The sequence below is a fragment of the Phacochoerus africanus genome, chromosome 3 (assembly GCF_016906955.1).
Source record: "Phacochoerus africanus isolate WHEZ1 chromosome 3, ROS_Pafr_v1, whole genome shotgun sequence".
NCBI classification, from domain to species: domain Eukaryota; kingdom Metazoa; phylum Chordata; class Mammalia; order Artiodactyla; family Suidae; genus Phacochoerus; species Phacochoerus africanus.
The window spans coordinates 178045730-178063843 of NC_062546.1; the positions used below are offsets into that span (position 1 = coordinate 178045730).

Sequence of the window (18114 nt, forward strand, 5' to 3'; positions counted from 1 at the left end):
AACTGACTAACTCAAGACCTAAGCTTTTAACAACTGTGCTATTTCTCTTTCCCCATGCCCACTTTGTTAAGTCCTATTTATTTTGCCTCTGCAAGATCACTCAAACTCACCTCCTTATCTCTAGCTCTGCTGTCATGTCCTTAGTTTAGGATCTCATAGGATATTTTTCTAATCTTCAGACTGAGGTTTCCATCTAAAACTTTTGCCTATTTCAAAAAAACCTCTACATTTCAATCAGACCAATAACTTGGAAATGAACATAAAGTTTTTATTGCCCAGCTTAAAGTCTTCTATTCAGATTTTGTAGCCTTCCATGTACAACATTTCTCCATCTGATTTCTGCCCACATTTTCTCCTTTGTCCCTTTGTTCATAAGTGAGTTTGTATTATATTTCCCATAGTACCTTTTTCTTTATCTGTCTTCCCTTCAGTACCATGAGTTTCTTATGAGCAGGAATCCATATAGATTAGTGCTTGGCAAAGAAAACATACTCAATAGATAGGCATTAAATCAACTGTTTAGAACCTATCTTGCCTTGTTTCAAGATTCACATTAAAAGATGACTTAAAGAAGAGCAAAACTTGAGCCAGCTTGTACTCAGAATTTTAGCCCTGCCCTGGTAGCTTTGAGATTCTAGTCAAATGGGCTACATGATACTAATGCAGAAGCCTAAAGACATTTAGAAACATATAGAAACATAAGAAATAAAAAAACAGCTCAAGAAAACCCAGTGAAGATCCAAACACTGAGAAGTCATGTTTCTTAATGATTAAATCTAAGTTTGATCCACTGAGATATATTACTTCTCTCAAGAGTAAAATACCTTTGACAACATTAAGTAAAATTGTGAGTGATGGCAGTTAAAGCAAGAAAGAAGAAATACTGAAAAGTTAGCTTTGGAAGTTCCCGTTGTGGCTCAGTGGTAACGAGCCTGACTAGTATCCATGAGGACGTGGGTTTAATCCCTGGCCTCGCTCAGTGGGTTGGGGATCTGGCATTGCTGTGAGCTGTGGTGTATGTCGCAGATGCAGCTTGGATGCCACGTTGCTGTGGCTGTGGTGTAGGCTGACAGCTGTAGGTCCAATTTGACCCCTAGCCAGGGAACTTCCTTATGCTACAGGTGCAAACCTAAAAAGAAAAAAAAAAAGTTAGCTTCAAGGAACATTGATAAAGAATAGCTTTGAGAAGAAGTAGCAAACATGTGTTATTTCTCTATGCTGTTTACATAGCAGACAGCACTAAGCAATAACAGTAGTCCTTTCTTGCAATATATGGGCATTAGCTCCATAATTGGTCTAATAGCCAGGCCCTACCAATTGATCTGAGTTGGCATGAGAAAGAAAACTATTTACCATCTAGCTTATAGAAAAGAGCTCTGTGCAGACAATCATGAGAACTTGCTTCTTCTTTGAGCTGCACCATTAACCAGCTAGGAAATTATTTCTTAAGCCTCATCACCCTTATCAGTAAAATTTGGAAGTAGAGGTGAACTATCTCAGAGTTTCCTTTGTGTGTCCTAGCCCTAGATATTTATAATCTTAAGCAATGGAAAGCATCTATGAATGACTGAAAAAGCATAACTATCACATAATTCTAAGAAATGAAGTTACTCATGGAAGTTATAAAACCTAATTTTTTCCTCCTGACAGAGCTGCTGATACTAATTATAAGATTCTTTGTCCAATGGTGGTGAAAAAGAATGGTGGTTAAAAAGATGACTTTAAGAAATTAAATGAAGAATTTATTTCTGGACTGAAAATACCAATACATACCATATAGTTCTCTCTATATGCAATAGACACACATGTAGTTAATTATAAAGAAAATATTTCTATCCATTGAGCTCAGGCCCTGGGGTCTCTAATTCTCCATTTCATTCATTGGTCACACCAATATCTTTGTTCAAAATGGCACATGACTCTATTCATTGGCAAGTATTTGGATCCACAGCAATATGTATATATTTTTTTACTTAGATTGTTCCATTTAACTTGACCCCTGCTTGTTTTACTGCCAGATAAAACATCTAACAATAATCTACTTATAAACTATAGTACAGGGCTTTGACTATGACAAGTGAAATAAAATGACTGGTTTCAGTGCAGTGAACAGGATCACCCACATGCAGTAATAGGCAATGATAAACTGCATTTCCTAACAGCATGATTCAAATGTTCTTTCTCAAGTCATAATTAACAAATACCCACAACTGGTTAGTTTGGAACTAGTTCTGCTTTGGCAAAACAAGCATGGTTACTTTCCTGTGATTGCCATTTTAAAATAAATTCCCATATCACAAAACTTTTTAGCTTTCTCTGACTTGCCAAGGTGCTTCCTTCCTGGTTTATACTTCTAATAATTTTCATGTGTTCCTTCTGCTAAATCCCCAGGGTGGAGTCCTGACCTCCTTGCTAGAGGTGCGAATGATGCCAAGGATAGTGACTGCTCTGCGGTTCCCCAGAGCTCCTCCTCCCCGGACGGTGACAGTTCCTCAGAGGCCGACAACGTTGGGAAGCAGGACAAGGGTCACTCCTGGGGTGCAGCTCCTAGGGGAGGAAGGCAAATCCTGGGGGCTGAAAAAAGCCACGCAAGGAACCTACATGCGATGTGGAGCTTAGACCCTTTTGGCCGTCCCTCTGCTGCTCAACCTGGCCCCAGCTCTTGCCTCCCGCCGGTCTGTCCGGCGCGGGCCGCTGTCCACAGTGGGAGGTGCTGAAAGCAAGGAGCGGGCGCGGGGGCGGCGAGGCGGACAGCTCCTCCGAGCGCCCCCCTCCTCGCTCCTCGGCTCCTCCAGCCCTCCCCTCCTCCCGCAGCCATGTTCCACGCACGGGGAGGGGCGGGGGAAGGGGAGAGGGACGCGGGATCAGGGCGGAGAGAGCCTGCTCTGCCTCGGGGAAGGAGGGGATGAGAGTTGGGGAGAGCAGCGGGAGGAGGAGGAGGAAGCGGCGGCGGCTAGCGAGGAGCCAGCACTGGGTCCTGCAGTAGGACTCCCAGGAGCCACCATCATGGTGAAAAGGAAGAGCTCCGAGGGCCAGGAGCAAGACAGCGGTCGCGGCATCCCCTTGCCCATCCAGACCTTCCTGTGGCGGCAAACAAGGTGAGGGGCGCAGAGGACGCACCGCGGGCCACCCTGGGCTGGGGGCGCTCCTGGGGCCGTCCGAGTCGTCGCTGCTGCCACTGCTGCTGAGGCCGCACCACAGCTTGCAGCTCCCTCTCTGGGGCTGGAAAACAAGCCCTCTACATCCGCTTGAAAACACGCATTTAAAAAATATTTCAGGGAAGTTTGACGACAAGCAGATTGGCTACTGTAGAATAAATATATACATTATTTAGGGGGTAGAAGGGCAGAGAGCCTAGGAAGAGGGGGCGGGGAACTAGGGAAGATAATTATGACTGGTTGTGCTCCTGTGTCCAATTTCCCCTCCATCTCCTGCTGTAATTCCAGCCCGGTGACCTGTTGTTTTTCCAGCTCCTGTTTGTCGAATATCTGCTATGCCCACTTGTTAACCATTTTTGCTCAGATTCAGTCAGTGTAATCTTTCTGATTTAAGCCTCTGAGAAGAATAATTTTTGATAAGGATTTTTTTTTCCTGGAAAAAACTGACACCTATTCCAATAAACAGGAAACAAGATTTCCATTATTGTTATTATTATTATTATTATTTAGAGATTTATCAGATAAGCAATTAGATTCTGAAAATCATAACCCACGAGCTGTGTTCATTTTTCTGGCTTTAATATGACTGCACCCATGAGTAATGCAACACTTCTGACCATTGGCGATTTAGAATCTGATTAGGTAAAAAAGTCTTCAGAATAAGAGTGGATACAGAAAACATGGAGATCCACGGCTTTTTCATATATGTAATTACACGTGTAAAAGTAAATGTCATCAGCTGTTCAACACCTGCTCATTAAGGAGCCATAGGGAGGCATGGAATTTGAGTTTCATAGCACTATGTTGTATTGAAAAATATGTCACAAGGATGCTCTGATAATAATTTTACTTCTGTTTATGACAATTATCTCTATTAATTTTTCAGTGCGTTTTTGAGGCCTAAACTGGGGAAGCAATATGAAGCCTCTTGTGTGGTATGTGATATTCACCAATTTAATGACCATTTCCATATACTGTGTGGTAATTTGAGAGAAAGATATTAAATTATACTGACTGTATATATTAATTCACTCAGCAGATATTATTGAGCACCTACCATGTGCCAGGCATAATTCTACGTGGTAAGATAGAGCAATAATCAGAACAAATTTACATTCTAGTGGGAGGGAAACAGACCACTCACAAATGAGTAAAATGTATAGCAAGCCAGATGGTGATTGTGCTATGGAGAAAAATTAAACAAGAAAGGAAATGAGAGAGCATTATGGAGGATTCATATTAGAAGCCATGGATAGATAAGGTTTGCCTGCTAATGTGACCTTTGGACAAAGATTTGAATGAAGGGAGGGAGGAATAGCAGAGGGAGAGCAAGTCTAAAGGCCCTTAGCCCTGAGTGGGGAGAAAGGGAAGGTTGAGAGATAAGAGAGAACCAGGTGGTAGAGGCAAGTATAATAAGTCATATTCTTAACAAAAAGCAAGATTTTTATATCATCGAAATTCATAAGAGAGGAGCCTATGAACTATTCAAAGTAATATGCAGTTCTGAACTTTTATGTCTTCCAATTTTTGTGCAAGTCTTAAATGGATGATATGAAATAATTATGAAAATAATGCTATTAATATTTATGCAAAATAGAGTGCATTTGCTCTAAGAATCTAAGGGAATCTCATGCCTTGACAAATTCTCATTTTACAAATTGAGGACAAAAGATGCAAAGCTACAAAGCAAAATTGAAACGGGCTTCTCACAGATTCCATTAAAATTTCAAGCTCACATAAAGTTCTTTACATTGTATATATTATAACCTAAAATTGGAAGCCTACCCATTTGGATATTGCCATGATATTTGCAAGTGACAGGTAGATGATAAATGACCTAGTAAGGAGCTCTGAAATGTGTTATGGCCACAAACTACTACTGGAAAAATGAAACACCATCCCCCCACAGATACACATATTCAAGTAGGAATTTGCTTTGCTGCATTTCCTGCCCTTCAAAATTGTCACAGGTATTTTTAAAATGTAGCTAACTTTTTGATTTTTAGGGCCACACCCACAGCACATGAAATTTCCCTGGCTAAGGGTCAAATCAGGGCTGCAGCTGCCACAGCCACAGCAATGCCAGATCCGAGCTGTGTCTGTGACCCACACCACAGCTCGTGGCAACACTGGATCCTTAATGCACTGAGTGAGGCCAGGGATCAAACCCACATCTTCTTGGATATTAGTCAGGCTCATAACTGCTGAGCCACAACAGGAACTCCCTAACTAATTTTCTAATGAGGATCTTTGAATGGAATTTGTTGTGTTTAGCTCAGGTTTAAGTAATTTGACATGTGAAATCTCTGAGCCTTCCTCAAACCATGGTTACAATTATACTAGCTTAAAATAACTCTGACTTTTTTTCTGTTCTTGGCAAAGATATGTCTGACATTTTTAATATAGGCACACAATATCAAATAACTACGTCACATTCATAGATATAGATAGATGGAGAGATACAAGTATAGAAAACAATTTCCAGGGTTTAAAATTATAAAAACTTATACCAGTAACATTTAAGAAGAAAATGAGGAGTTCCCGTTGTGGTACAGCAGAAACGAATCTGACTAGGAGCCATGAGGCTGCAGGTTCAATCCCTGGCCTCACTCGGTGGGTTAAGGATCTGGTGTTGCTGTGAGCTGTGGTGTAGGTCACAGACATGGCTCGGATCTGGCGTTACTGTGGCTGTGGTGTAGGCTGGCAGCTGTAGCTCCTATTGGACCCCTCGCCTGGGAACCTCCATATGCCATGGGTGCAGGCCTAAAAGGACAAAAGACAAAAAAAAAAAAGGAAGAAAATGAAGTCAAGTGTCTAAAGCTTGCTGATATTATAAGATGTATAACTCCTCTTAAAGTATATTCATCAGGACTGAAGTAAATTCCTTACAATTTTCTGATGTCTAACATACTCATCCTTTACTTAATGAATAGATACCTGAGGGCTAAGAAATTTAAAAATATTTGGATCTGCCTTTACCTAGTTTCTTAAGAAAACCCCAAAGACTACTTCTCTGACTGAACTCCTTGCCAAATATTAGCATGTCTCAAACATTAGCATGCCTTTCATTATGAAAGTGAATTTATTTTTTCTTGAGTCAAAGGTAAATAGCTCTCTTTGGAGAATCTCTGTTTTAAGCCATATATTTTCCTCAGGGATCCTAATAATTTAAATTACAGTTTGAGCCCTTGAGACTTGTATTATGATCACTCTAGAGAACATAATTCTCTAGCCCATTTGGGGCATTAGGTAGCAATAAGGTACTGGTCATACAAGTCAAATGTTTATTAATTTATTCTATACTTTCCCCAACAGCTTATAGTGATATCCTCCTTCACTTTCAAAAAACAAAACAAAACAAAAAAACCCCCCAAAACTAAGTAGGTTAAACTTGCTGTAGAGGGTGGAGCTTCACTTGCTCAAAGTATCCCTGGCCAGGATAGAAGATTTCATAAACCAAAGCAAAAATGGCTTATTTCCCTCCCCTCTCCTTCCCGTCTTCTCTACCTCCTTTTCTTTCTTTTTTTAATGTATTAAGTATCCTTATGGTTCCAGACATTAGGTTAAGGAGTGTCCTTTGCCAAGTCATTGCTAGGGACATGGAAAAACTCTGGGACCCCAAAACAGCCCTCTTGAGAGAGTTGTGTCTTATTTAACACTTGTACATCCACATAAATTCTGTTTCTCAAGACCACTTGCACAAAAGACACTTCACTTTGGTCTGCAATAGTGATAGCCCCTTTGGATACCCCAATAGCATTTTGTAAAATATTGCACCCAAAAATTTCATAAGGTTAAATGTGTTGTCATACTCTTTTTGATGGGAGCCTCTTTTGGTGGAAATAAAAAAACATGTAATAATTCAAGCCCTATGCTTTGGATCAAAAACTTAGAAATGGGTAGACAATAGGAAATTATCACTGACTTATTACATGTCAACCTATGCGATGAAATGCAATGTGAGCGTACTCTTAAGAATTTGGTCTTATGATTTGCATCTTTTAGGGAATTGTTTTCTGTTTTTTTCACCCATCCGAATCTTCAATTTATTTTTCTTTTCTTTTCTTTTTTTTTCTTTTGTATCTACAGTCCTTTGAACGAGTTTTGGTAGAAAACAAGCTTCATGGCCTCTCTCCAGCCCTCTCTGAAGCCATCCAGAGCATTTCCCGATGGGAACTGGTACAAGCTGCTTTGCCTCATGTCCTCCATTGCACTGCAACCCTCCTGTCAAACAGGAACAAGCTAGGTTGGTGCTCCTGCATTCCTTCTTCATGGCATACCATTGTCCTCACTTACAGCAACTCAGAATAACACTCATAATAACAATCTGTATTACTTACTATTTTCCCAGGCACTGTGTACACATTATCCCATTTAATTCTCAAAAAACCTCCCTCACATTGGTATCATTGTTATCTCCATTTTACCAACAAGGGAACTAGCTCTCTTTCTTTTGATTTTTAAAAATTTTACACGTAATATGTGTATATGTGCTCCTTTTAAATGTTAAAATATTACAAGGAAGCTAAAGACTCTCACCTTTCAAGATGAGTTCCAATCAGAGTTATCCCTTTGTTCCCACCCCACCCCCAACTCCTAAAGCAGCCACCTTCGTGAATTTGGCATATTCCCTTCCAGACCCTTCTCCCACCTTTGCAATACTGGGTGTGTGCATGCATGCACATAAATATTATTTTTCTTGTTTAGATTATTTTGTAGATTGCTTTTCCCACGTGGCATTTTGTCCTAGCCATCTACCCCAAGTTCTTTTCCATCTAGTACCCTCCCGTCGTTTGGGTCTCTATCCAAATGTTACTTTTATAGAGGAGTCTTCCCTATCATACTGTCTAACATGGAGTAGTTGTTATCTTCAGAGCCATTCCTCTTAGCCACTATGCTGCTTATTTGGAAGTACATGTGGGTATCTGATTGAAGAGATATGATGCATGCAGCTTCTTCCCTTGTGACAGCATATCATTCTACAGAGACTACAGCCAGTTTGAAAGTCCCAAAACAAGAATGAACCCTTCCAGCAGTGGCTGTAAAGGGTGTAGAGAAATGTTAGTGTCTCCCAGGAAATCAGGCCACAGAACAAAGCAAGGATGTTCCTCCGAGACCCAAGGTTGACATCATTGCTCTGGTCACAGAGTTTGCCTTAACCTGACTGTTTTTGTCCCATACAGGTCACCAGGATAAACTGGGTGTCGCTGAGACAAAGCTCCTTCACACTCTGCACTGGATGCTCCTGGAGGCCCCCCAAGACTGCAACAATGAGCGCCTGGGGGCCACAGACCGAGGCTCCAGTTGGGGTGGCAGCAGCAGTGGCTTCATCCATCAGGTTGAAAACCAGGGTTCTCCAGGGCAGCCTTGCCAAAGCACCTCCAATGATGATGAAGAAAACAACCGAAGAAAGATTTTTCAGAACTCCATGGCAACTGTAGAGCTCTTTGTGTTTCTGTTTGCTCCTCTGGTACACAGGATCAAGGTAAGCAGAAAGCTGTTTAGAGGTCAAGTGAGGGTGGGCTTCAATTGATATTTCCATTTTTGGCATCCATGTCTTTGTATGATCTTACAGCAAGCCAATACATGAAGAGCTCTATATTAAACTATGGAACATTATTTCAGAACCACAGTTTTCCTACTTAAAAATCTTCAGTGGTTCTCCATCTGCCCCCAAGGTAATGCCCAACATATGAAACACGACATTTAATATCAACCATGATCTGGGACTTAAGTCCTCTCTTAATTGATCAGCTGCCAATCCCTACTGGCCATCTCACAAGCCTGTTCAGGGAAGCATGTGAACCATTCCCTGAATATGCCCTTGCTGTTTGCTGTGCCCTCCTTTCCCTCCTGTGCTCCTTTCATCGTTCTTCAAACTTCAACTTCAGTGTCATCATTTCCATGAAGCTTTTCCTTTGACCTTCCCCATGTAAACTTAGTCATTATCTCCTTCCTACTTCTATAGCATTTGGTAGCTGCCTCTTTTATGATTCAGGCTCTAGAGCAAAAGTTTTTACCTTTTATTTGCTGTGGACTTTTTGACAGTTTGGTGTGCAATCTAAAAATTACTTTTCAAAAATCATTTTAAGTGCATAAAGTACAAAATATAGTGTCATATGGATACCAAATGTTTTAAAATACGTTTATGTACATGTACCTCTTGGATCTGAAATCATTGTGCCACCACTTTCTAGCTGTGTGATCTTGATGATATTGATTAACCTCTTAGATCCTCCATTGTGTAAAACTATGGATATTTCAAACACAGGGCAAATATATGTAAAGACAGTACATGGAAGATACATGGCAAGGGGGGTGGAATTAAGTACATGGAAAAAAATCAAGAACTATTTGTTACTCCTGTGAATGGATAAATTATAATATTCCATCTAAGTGTGCTGATAAGAGATAAGAAGGAATTAATTAATATGCTCAGCTGCTTTTTAAAAGAATACTAGGATCCAAATAAATGAATGTTTAATTTTTGTTATATAAATATATATACATAAATGAAGGGGGTTGTGAGACCATTAATGACCACTATGAGAGGGGATGGACTAGTGTGTCTTTTCATCCATTTTACTTTTAGTTAAAATTCCCTTTCAACTGACTCTGTCCCATGGCTGGTAGGACTAGAATTGAAATCATTTGTAAATTTCCAAAATGTCTCAAATGCATTGGCCACATTGTCTATCACAATTATCAAACAATTTTGAATGTGGTTAAATCAAGTTAAATTGCTGCTTTAACAGCATTACAATTTCTATTTTTAAAAGTCTTTTATAAAGGTTATACTTGGAGTTCCCTATTGTGGCACATTGGAAACAAATCCTACTAGGAACCATGAGGTTCCGGGTTTGATCCCTGGCCTTGCTCAGTGGGTTAAGGATCAGGTGTCGTCGTGAGCTGTGGTGTAGGTCGTAGACATGGCTTGGATCCTGCGTTGCTGTGGCTCTGGCATAGGCTGGCAGCTACAGCTCTGATTAGACCCCTAGCCCGGGAACTTCAATGTGCCATGGCTGCGACCCTAAAAAGACCAAAAAAAAAAAAAAGTAAGGTTACACTTAATGAAAAGCATTGACTGAGACCATCCCCCTGACCTATGGGACTTGCAGGACCTGGTTCCTGCCCACCACCCAAATGTTCCATCTCACTAGCCTCTTGTTTATTCACTAATTGTCAGGCTCACCCTCAAACTCATTATGTTCTTGTTTTCAGGTCTTCACTTCCTTCAATTTGAAACATTTAGTCCTACTCTTCACCCCTAGACTTCCCCATGGCCATGTCCTTCTCAGAGATTTACTCATAACTCTAATGTTCCACCTCAAAGTATTTCCCTGGCTACTTGAGTGTCACTAGAATATGACTATGTTTTTGTTGTTGTTGTTTCCTTCTTAGCATTTATCAGTACCTGAAATTATTTTCTGTGTTTGATTACATGTTGCCCATCACCCCCACTAGAACAGAGGTTCTTGAGCAAAGGGACACTGCCTGTCCAGGTCACCACCGACTCTCTAGTGTCTAGAATAGGGTCTGGCATATATGAGGCAATCGATCAATATTTAATGACTGACCTACTAAATAAACTGAAATTTTTATCAGAAGCTGATCCAGGTGGTGAAAGTGGCAATCATATGTGGAGACATGGTGCCTAAAATGGAGATGCAAGAAAGAAAGCTCCTGTTAAAAAAGAAAGGAAGAAAGGAAGGAAGGATAAAGAAAGAGAAAGAAAAAAAGAAAGAAAAGAGATAGCCTATAACCTGTCTATTAATAGAGAAATATCCTCTGGATTAAAAAATGTAGAAGTATAGGAGTGGCCAGAGTGGCTATAATTTTTTTTATCTGAAAACTTGCCAAGAGTCCAAGTTTTGGAAATGGCTAGACCTGCCATAGAATCCAGTGCTTGCTGCTTCCCTTCTATGCAGGAAGGACATCAAGAAATTAACTTCTTTAAGCCTCAATTTTCACAAGTATAAATTGAACTTATGAATAATTTTATGGGGCATTGTGTGGATTAAAAAAATTATAGTGTTCAACCCAACACATAAAAAGGCATTAACAGATGGTAGTTACTTTTAGTGTTAGCATTTTATTGCTATTGGCAATAAATAAATATGTACTACTAATAGAAGGGAAACCAGAACTTCTTTCAGGGGAGACTACAGAGATAGTTGAGGAAAGCTGGCTCAAGGCCCCCAAGTTTTACCTATGGCCTGGGATTGGAGCCTTTATAAGGGGGTAAGACAATGTCTCTGAAACACTGCATAGTATTGTAACAATTATTGTTGGCTGTTATTATTAGCATTATTGTTTCATTATTTCATTGTTGTTATGTAGGAAATATTGTTCTAGGCGCCATAGGGGATAACGATTATTAATGAGTAAATAATCATTTACTCAAGGCTTTTTTTTCATCCTAGTGAGGGGTTTGCTTTTTTTAGTATAGTGAAGGGAGGTACAATCCCTTGATCAGAGATTCTCAATCTCGGCACCATCGGCATTTGGGGCCAGATAATTCTTTGTCCTTGGAGGACATTTATTAACATCTCTGGCTTCTGCCCACTAGATGCCAGTGGCACCTCTTCCCTCTGAGTTGTTACAACCACAAATGACTTTAGACATTGCCAGATGTCCCTAGGGGGTGGAGAGGAGTGAGATTGGCCCCAATTGAGATTCCCTGGCCTAGATCTTTCATTTGCCTGCAGGTTATCAGGCCCTGCCCGGCCCTCTCTCTCTTCCCTATTTCTGCTGTAGCCACGTCAACTGCTCCTCACCAGCACATTGTCATTTTCTCCTTTGTCCTTCAGAATTCCAGCCCCAGATCAGGACCAAAAGCCATGTTTTCTATCCTGGCCTAGAGATCTGCATGCTCCTACGGGAAAACCAGACAACCATCAGACTGGTGTTCTCCAAATTGAGGTCTTCTATCCCCATGTGCTACCCTACTTAGTCCTTTTCTTGACTCCCTTAAGTCCCCACTCTGTGCTCACATAGTGGGTGTTGTGGATTGAGGCTCTACTGTGACATGATGCTTCTGGACGCATGAGGGGCTGAAATCCAGTCTAGGCTTGAGCCTGTGCCTCCACTTCTCACTTCTGCTTCCACTCACTTCTGCTTTCCTCTGTTGTACAAGAGACAGTTTTCCATCACTTCTAATTTTTTTTCCCACTGTACAGCATGGGAACCCAGTTATGCATACATGCATACATAAATTTTTTCTCCCATTGTCATGCTGCCTTGTAAGTATATAGACATAGTTCTCAGTGCTACACAACAGGATTTCATTGATAATCCATTCCAAAAGCAGTAGTTTGCATCCGTTAACCCCAAGCTCCCAATCCTTCCCACTCCCTCCCCCTCCCCCCGGGCAACCACCATTTCTAATTTTTACAAACACCCACAGGAAGGTGGATATCTTTGTCTTCATTTTGCCAAAGAAGAAACCTGGGTCCAGAGAGGTAATAATCAAGCTCGTTAAGTAACTGAGGTGAGATTCGACCCCAATTCCACCTGACTTTTCTACAAAACTATGCTGCTTCTTACATCTCTATGATGGAAGTCTTTTTGTCAAGGTTGTAACATCCCTCAGCTATGGAACCTAATCTTTATCTTGCTGTTCACGTTTCACTAAATCCCAACTGCATTTGAACTTACTACCATTTCTTTCTGAAGCCTTCCATTTCTTTGGTGACACCACACTCTGCCAGTTCTCATTGTATCCCTGGCTATTTCTGCTCCATCTCCTTTGAGAGCTCATCCTCTTTGCCTGCCTCTCTAACACTGAGGTTCCCCAGAGATGCAGCCTAGACTCTTTGCACTTCTTATGTATCTTCTCTTTGGAAGAACTCTTCTGCTGCTTCATTGACCATTTTTGTCCTGATAGGCTGAAGTCACCTAATTTTCTGTCGCTAAACCAGTCTCCTCTCTTATCCTCTAGACCAACTGGTCAACTAGCTTCTCCAAATAGAAAATCTATGGGCATTTCAGATTTCCTCTGGAATGAGCCCTTACCCTGATGTTTTGTGTTTCAGGTGATAAACTTATTCACATAATCTCCAAACCTAGGAGCTTCCATGATTACTCCTTCATCCTTACCTACACATTCCACTAATCACAGAGTTCTACTCCTTTTGTCTCCTAAATAGTTCTCAAATTTACCTACTTTTCTTCATCCCTATTTACTGCCTTAACCCAGACTTTTAGCTTTTGTCATCTCTTGTTAATGACCTCTGACTTGGACTACTTTCTAACTGAATTTATAGTTTCCTGGCTTGTCTTATAAAATCCAACCTCAGCAAAGTGATCTCTCCAAAATGCAAACCTGACCATATTGCCAACCTGCTTAAAGTAATTTCTCATGAGACAGAGTGTGAAACTCCTGCTCCTTCATGTAGTACTGGGGCCTCCATGACCTGCCTGGCTACCCCTGCTGCCTGTGAGCCAAATGCTTGGAGTCTGCCTAAGAACATAACATGTTTTTTTGCCAGGTCTGTTCTCACCTGAATGCCCTCATATCCCACCCCTCTGCCTAGACAATTCCTACTCATTCCTTATGACTTCATTCAACAGTCCTCCTCCTTCCTTCTCTACCTCTATAGTATTTTAAGAACATTTTTATTATTATTTTTAGTTTATTATCATTGTCTCTTCATGTGTCCATCTCTCCTACTAGAATATGAATGATTTGAGAATAGGAGTTATCATTGTTATCTTGGGTTGCTAATGTGCTGTCCATGTTTTATAGGTATTTAATTAATATTCATTGAATGAATTCATTTACTAGTTAGCAAATAAATCAAAGTGACTCATCCTTTATAGCATCATGCTTTCAATTTATAACTAGCTCAAATATTTTGAATGAAATAATCTGAAAATTCTGTCAAATATATTATTAATTTTAGACGAACTTTAATTTTATCAGTGAAAAATGATGAACATTTGTTACAACTAAGGCATCTGCTTTAAATGTGCTGTCAATATTTTCTTGATTTGATCATATTAACTTATTCCTTCAATAAATAAATAGTTATTGAGTGCCTACTACATGTAGGCACTGTTCAGAGCACTGGAGAAACAGCAGGGAATAAAACAAAATCCAAGCCCTCAAGGAGATTTTTATAAAATCCAAATGTGTGAAGTAAACAACTTTAGAATGGAATTTAAAATAATAGTTGTATAAGTAGATGTCTCTAAGCTACTAGTAAACACATTTAGAATTGCTTTATGTCATCGTGGAAACAGGCTTTCACTGCAAGCAAGAAGAGAATCTGTAATGTGGAAATGTTGACTCTTTCAATGCTTACACCTTCTGGTTTTTTCTCCCAGTCTTCCAGACCACCCACCCCATAGCTGTTTGAATGATAAAGAGTACCTTTTCCAACTATGGAATTTCTGCTAGCGTGTGCATATACAGCATTGAGCCACCCATTAAAGGGGACTCTAGAAGAAGAATTAGCATCCCAGAGTTTATACATTCAGCCAACATAAGAGGACTTAGCAAAAGAACATACCAATGTAAGGGTTGGCTGTAAGTTCTGCAGGTATTCAGGCTAAAGAATGATCAGATTTAGTTGGTATTATTTGGGGAATGTAACATATGCCCAATTAATTAACAATTACACATTGATGTTCAAGGAAAAAATGCATTGAAGGAGATCTCAACTTTCTCTTGAAGGAGATCTTCAATATGCAGTCTAGTTGGGGGTATATCAAATAAAACAAAATGACGACAGACACTCGAATGCTAAGTGTCACATTGATAGAGCAGATGTTAAAAGTCCAGGATGTCAGTTTAGGAGAGCTCACTTCCTGCTGCAGTGTCCATTGGGGTTTTATTTGTGTCAAGATTACTTAGAACAAACATGGAAAAGGACTGGTCTCCAAAACTAAAAAATTACCAAAACCAGATCAATTTGAGATTTAATGTTCTGCATTTCTGGAGACAAGTCTGACCTATTTTGCACACTGTTAACTCCCTGCTTGCTGAATCTAATACCATACATGATACCACGCTAATGCCCCTATGCTCATTTCAAGGGAAAGAGGCTTACTTTCCCCTTAACTTCACATGTGTCCATCTAACTGTTTACTCAGTATGTCTAGTTGAACATCCAAGAGGCATCTCAAACTTAACATGTCTAAAACTCGGCCCCCGATGTCCCCAAACCTGTTCCTCCTTCATTTTGCCCATCTTTGTTGGTGGCAAAGCCAAAAAGCTTTGGCATCTCTTTGTCCTTCACTCTACCTCTAGACAATGAGCAAATTCTGTAAACTGTGTTTTCCAAATGTATCCAGAATCTACCACGTCTGCTTTTGCCCCCTAGCCTAATGATATTTCACCTAGATGATAACAACAGCCTCCTAAATAGTCTATCCACTTTTGCGTTTTCTCAAATGATTCTCAGTAGCCTGAGTGATCCTATTGAAACATACCTCCAATTATGTCATTCCCCTGCTCCGAACCCTCTAATCCCTTCCGAAGTCACTCAGTAACTGCTCACGTCCTGACTATGACCTATCAGGCTCTATATTATTTGGAACTCAGTAACTTCTCTGATGTTATTTTTCTCTGTTTCTGTCATTTGCTTATTCTAGGTACACACTCTGCTAGCTATTTCTTGACACACGAGATATACTTAGGACCTTTGTACTTCGTGATCCCTTTTCACAAAATGCTTTTTCTAGAAATATCTACATGGTAGCTCCTTTATTTCATTCAGCTCTTTACTCAAAAGTCACCTGCACAAGAAGGCCTTCCCTGGCCTGCCTTGTCTGAAACATCAGCAATTCACTAAGAGTTTTCTGCACCTGCTTTACTTCTGCTTTGCACTGGAGAGCTGGAATTTTTGTAAGATTTGTTCACTGGTACATCCCAGAACCTAGAATAGGATCAGGTACACACTAGGTGGCCTATAAATATTTGTAGAATGAAGGTTGAATGAATTTGACCAAATGCTTTATGTGCTTTTCCAATACTTCCATGAGGAGTCTTAGGGGCTTTTCTACCATGGACATTGCTGTGGTGCTAGGATCTTGGTCTACAGCTTATTGAAGAGTCGCCTCTGTACCATCATGGAGATCTCGTTAGGGATTTCATCCAGCCTTTCCAGTTGAAGCTTTTTGATAGTGATCTACATTGATTCATTATTTGCAGAATCAATTCCCCCCCCTTTTCTTTTTTCAATTTCTCAGTCTTTTAGATCAGTAGTTTTCAACCATGCCTACACATGACAGTCACCAGGGGGAACTCAAGAAAGGCTCATAGCGATTCTAATTTAATCAGTCTGAGCAGGGGAAAAAGTGAGACCTAGGTCTCCTAGGTTTTAAAAGCTCCCCAGGTGATTATAATATATGAGCCAGGGTTGCAAATCACCACCCTAAGTGAATTCCTGGGTCTCAGTTGTGTTCATTAATCTGCAATTACATTCTCTGCTTCCATCTCTGCATTGCTTTGAGAGGCCAAGTTGTTTAAAGTGTAACCTCGGATGTCATATATTTGCACTTATACAATTGTATTTTAAATGTCTTGGCCACTCAAGGATGTAATGATGATGCAGGAATGTGCTTCCTGGGGGAGACCTTTGGTTGTAGATAAATGAGTATGGCTGTAAAGTCAGTACAATTCAGCAAGTATTTATTGAGCACCTAGCATGCATCCAATTCCTAATGCTGCACTTAGCATTGTGATGATGACAGGGGCTGTGGAGGAGAGAGGGTGATAGGTCATCTCTGCCCTCAGGGAACTGAAGATTGTTGAGAAGTCAACAATACAAAATAATATACTAAGAAGGGTCCCTGATTCCATGAAGTGCAAGAACATGTGATGGACCGACCAGAGAATAGAAAGTCAAAATAGCCATTATCTGAGGATATTGCCTTATGATGGAGAAAGATGGACAATTAAACCATTAAGAGAGATAATAATGATAATCACAAGTAAAGATGCCAAGACTCTTGAAGTAAAAAGACCTCAATCCCTGTTAACGGGAAACAATAACTTGTGAGTTTCATGCTCTGCCCAATGCTGCATCTTAATTAATAATTTTGCCTAAAGCAGATTTCTGTGGTGATGACGATAACTTAGGGCCATTGGTTTAACCTAGAAACACTCATCTGAGTGATGAAAGAAGGTCTTGAAGATCAACCTACTTTAAAAATAATCTTGTGGGGAGTTCCCATTGTGGCTCAGCGGGTTAAGACCCTGACTAGTATCCATAAGGATGCAGGTTTGATCCTTGGCCTCTCCCAGTGACCTAAGGATCTGGCACTGCTGCAAACTGCAGTGTAGGTCACAGATACAGCTCAGATCCCTCATTGCCATGGCTGTGGTGTAGGCTGGCAGCTGCAGCTCCAATTTGACCCCTAGCCTGGGAACTTCCATATGTGGCAGATGCGGCCCTAAAAAACAATGATAATAATGATAATCTTGTGAAAGATGTTCTTTTTTATACAAATTTCTAAATTTACCTTCCATCTGCAGTTATTGTAGAATATCAGATTCATCCTCATGGCGTACAGTACATCCCTGAACCTATCTTCTACCCAGTGGTGAATGGGTGGATGATGTTCCTTGCTGCATTGACTGGTCCTTTCAGCCAGTTCTTCTCTTCTCCCAGGAATCTGACCTCACTTTCCGACTGGCCAGTGGACTTGTTATATGGCAGCCCATGTGGGAGCACAGACAGCCCGAAGTCTCTGGCTTCACGGCACTGGTGAAGCCCCTCAGGAACATCATCACAGGTTTGTGACACAGACACTCAGTGGCACAGTCTCAGCAAACTCCCTCATGCACAGGAGTGAGGGTGGTGGGATGATTTACTCCTAAAAAACCAAGAGGAAAAAAAATTTCTCCAGGGAGTTATCTAGGTGCCCCAGACACAGGGCTCATTTACATGATGAGAAACTCCAAACCAGGAGCATGTGCTGTTGAGGTATATGACTTTGGGTAAGTCAT

At 40.6% G+C, this 18114-nt stretch overlaps 1 protein-coding gene across 3 annotated transcripts in view; it reads left to right on the plus strand.

The window, feature by feature from the left end:
- The first annotated feature begins 2757 nt into the window (after positions 1–2757).
- Positions 2758–18114, plus strand: part of UNC80 (unc-80 homolog, NALCN channel complex subunit) — a 223869-nt gene continuing 208512 nt past the window's right edge. For all 3 annotated transcript variants that reach the window (XM_047773388.1, XM_047773387.1, XM_047773389.1), the window contains exons 1-5: positions 2758–3098; positions 4045–4093; positions 7248–7404; positions 8342–8643; positions 17777–17900. In XM_047773388.1, the coding sequence (XP_047629344.1) occupies positions 3007–3098; positions 4045–4093; positions 7248–7404; positions 8342–8643; positions 17777–17900 (724 nt within the window). In that variant the 5' untranslated portion in view covers positions 2758–3006. The remainder of the gene's footprint in view (positions 3099–4044; positions 4094–7247; positions 7405–8341; positions 8644–17776; positions 17901–18114) is intronic.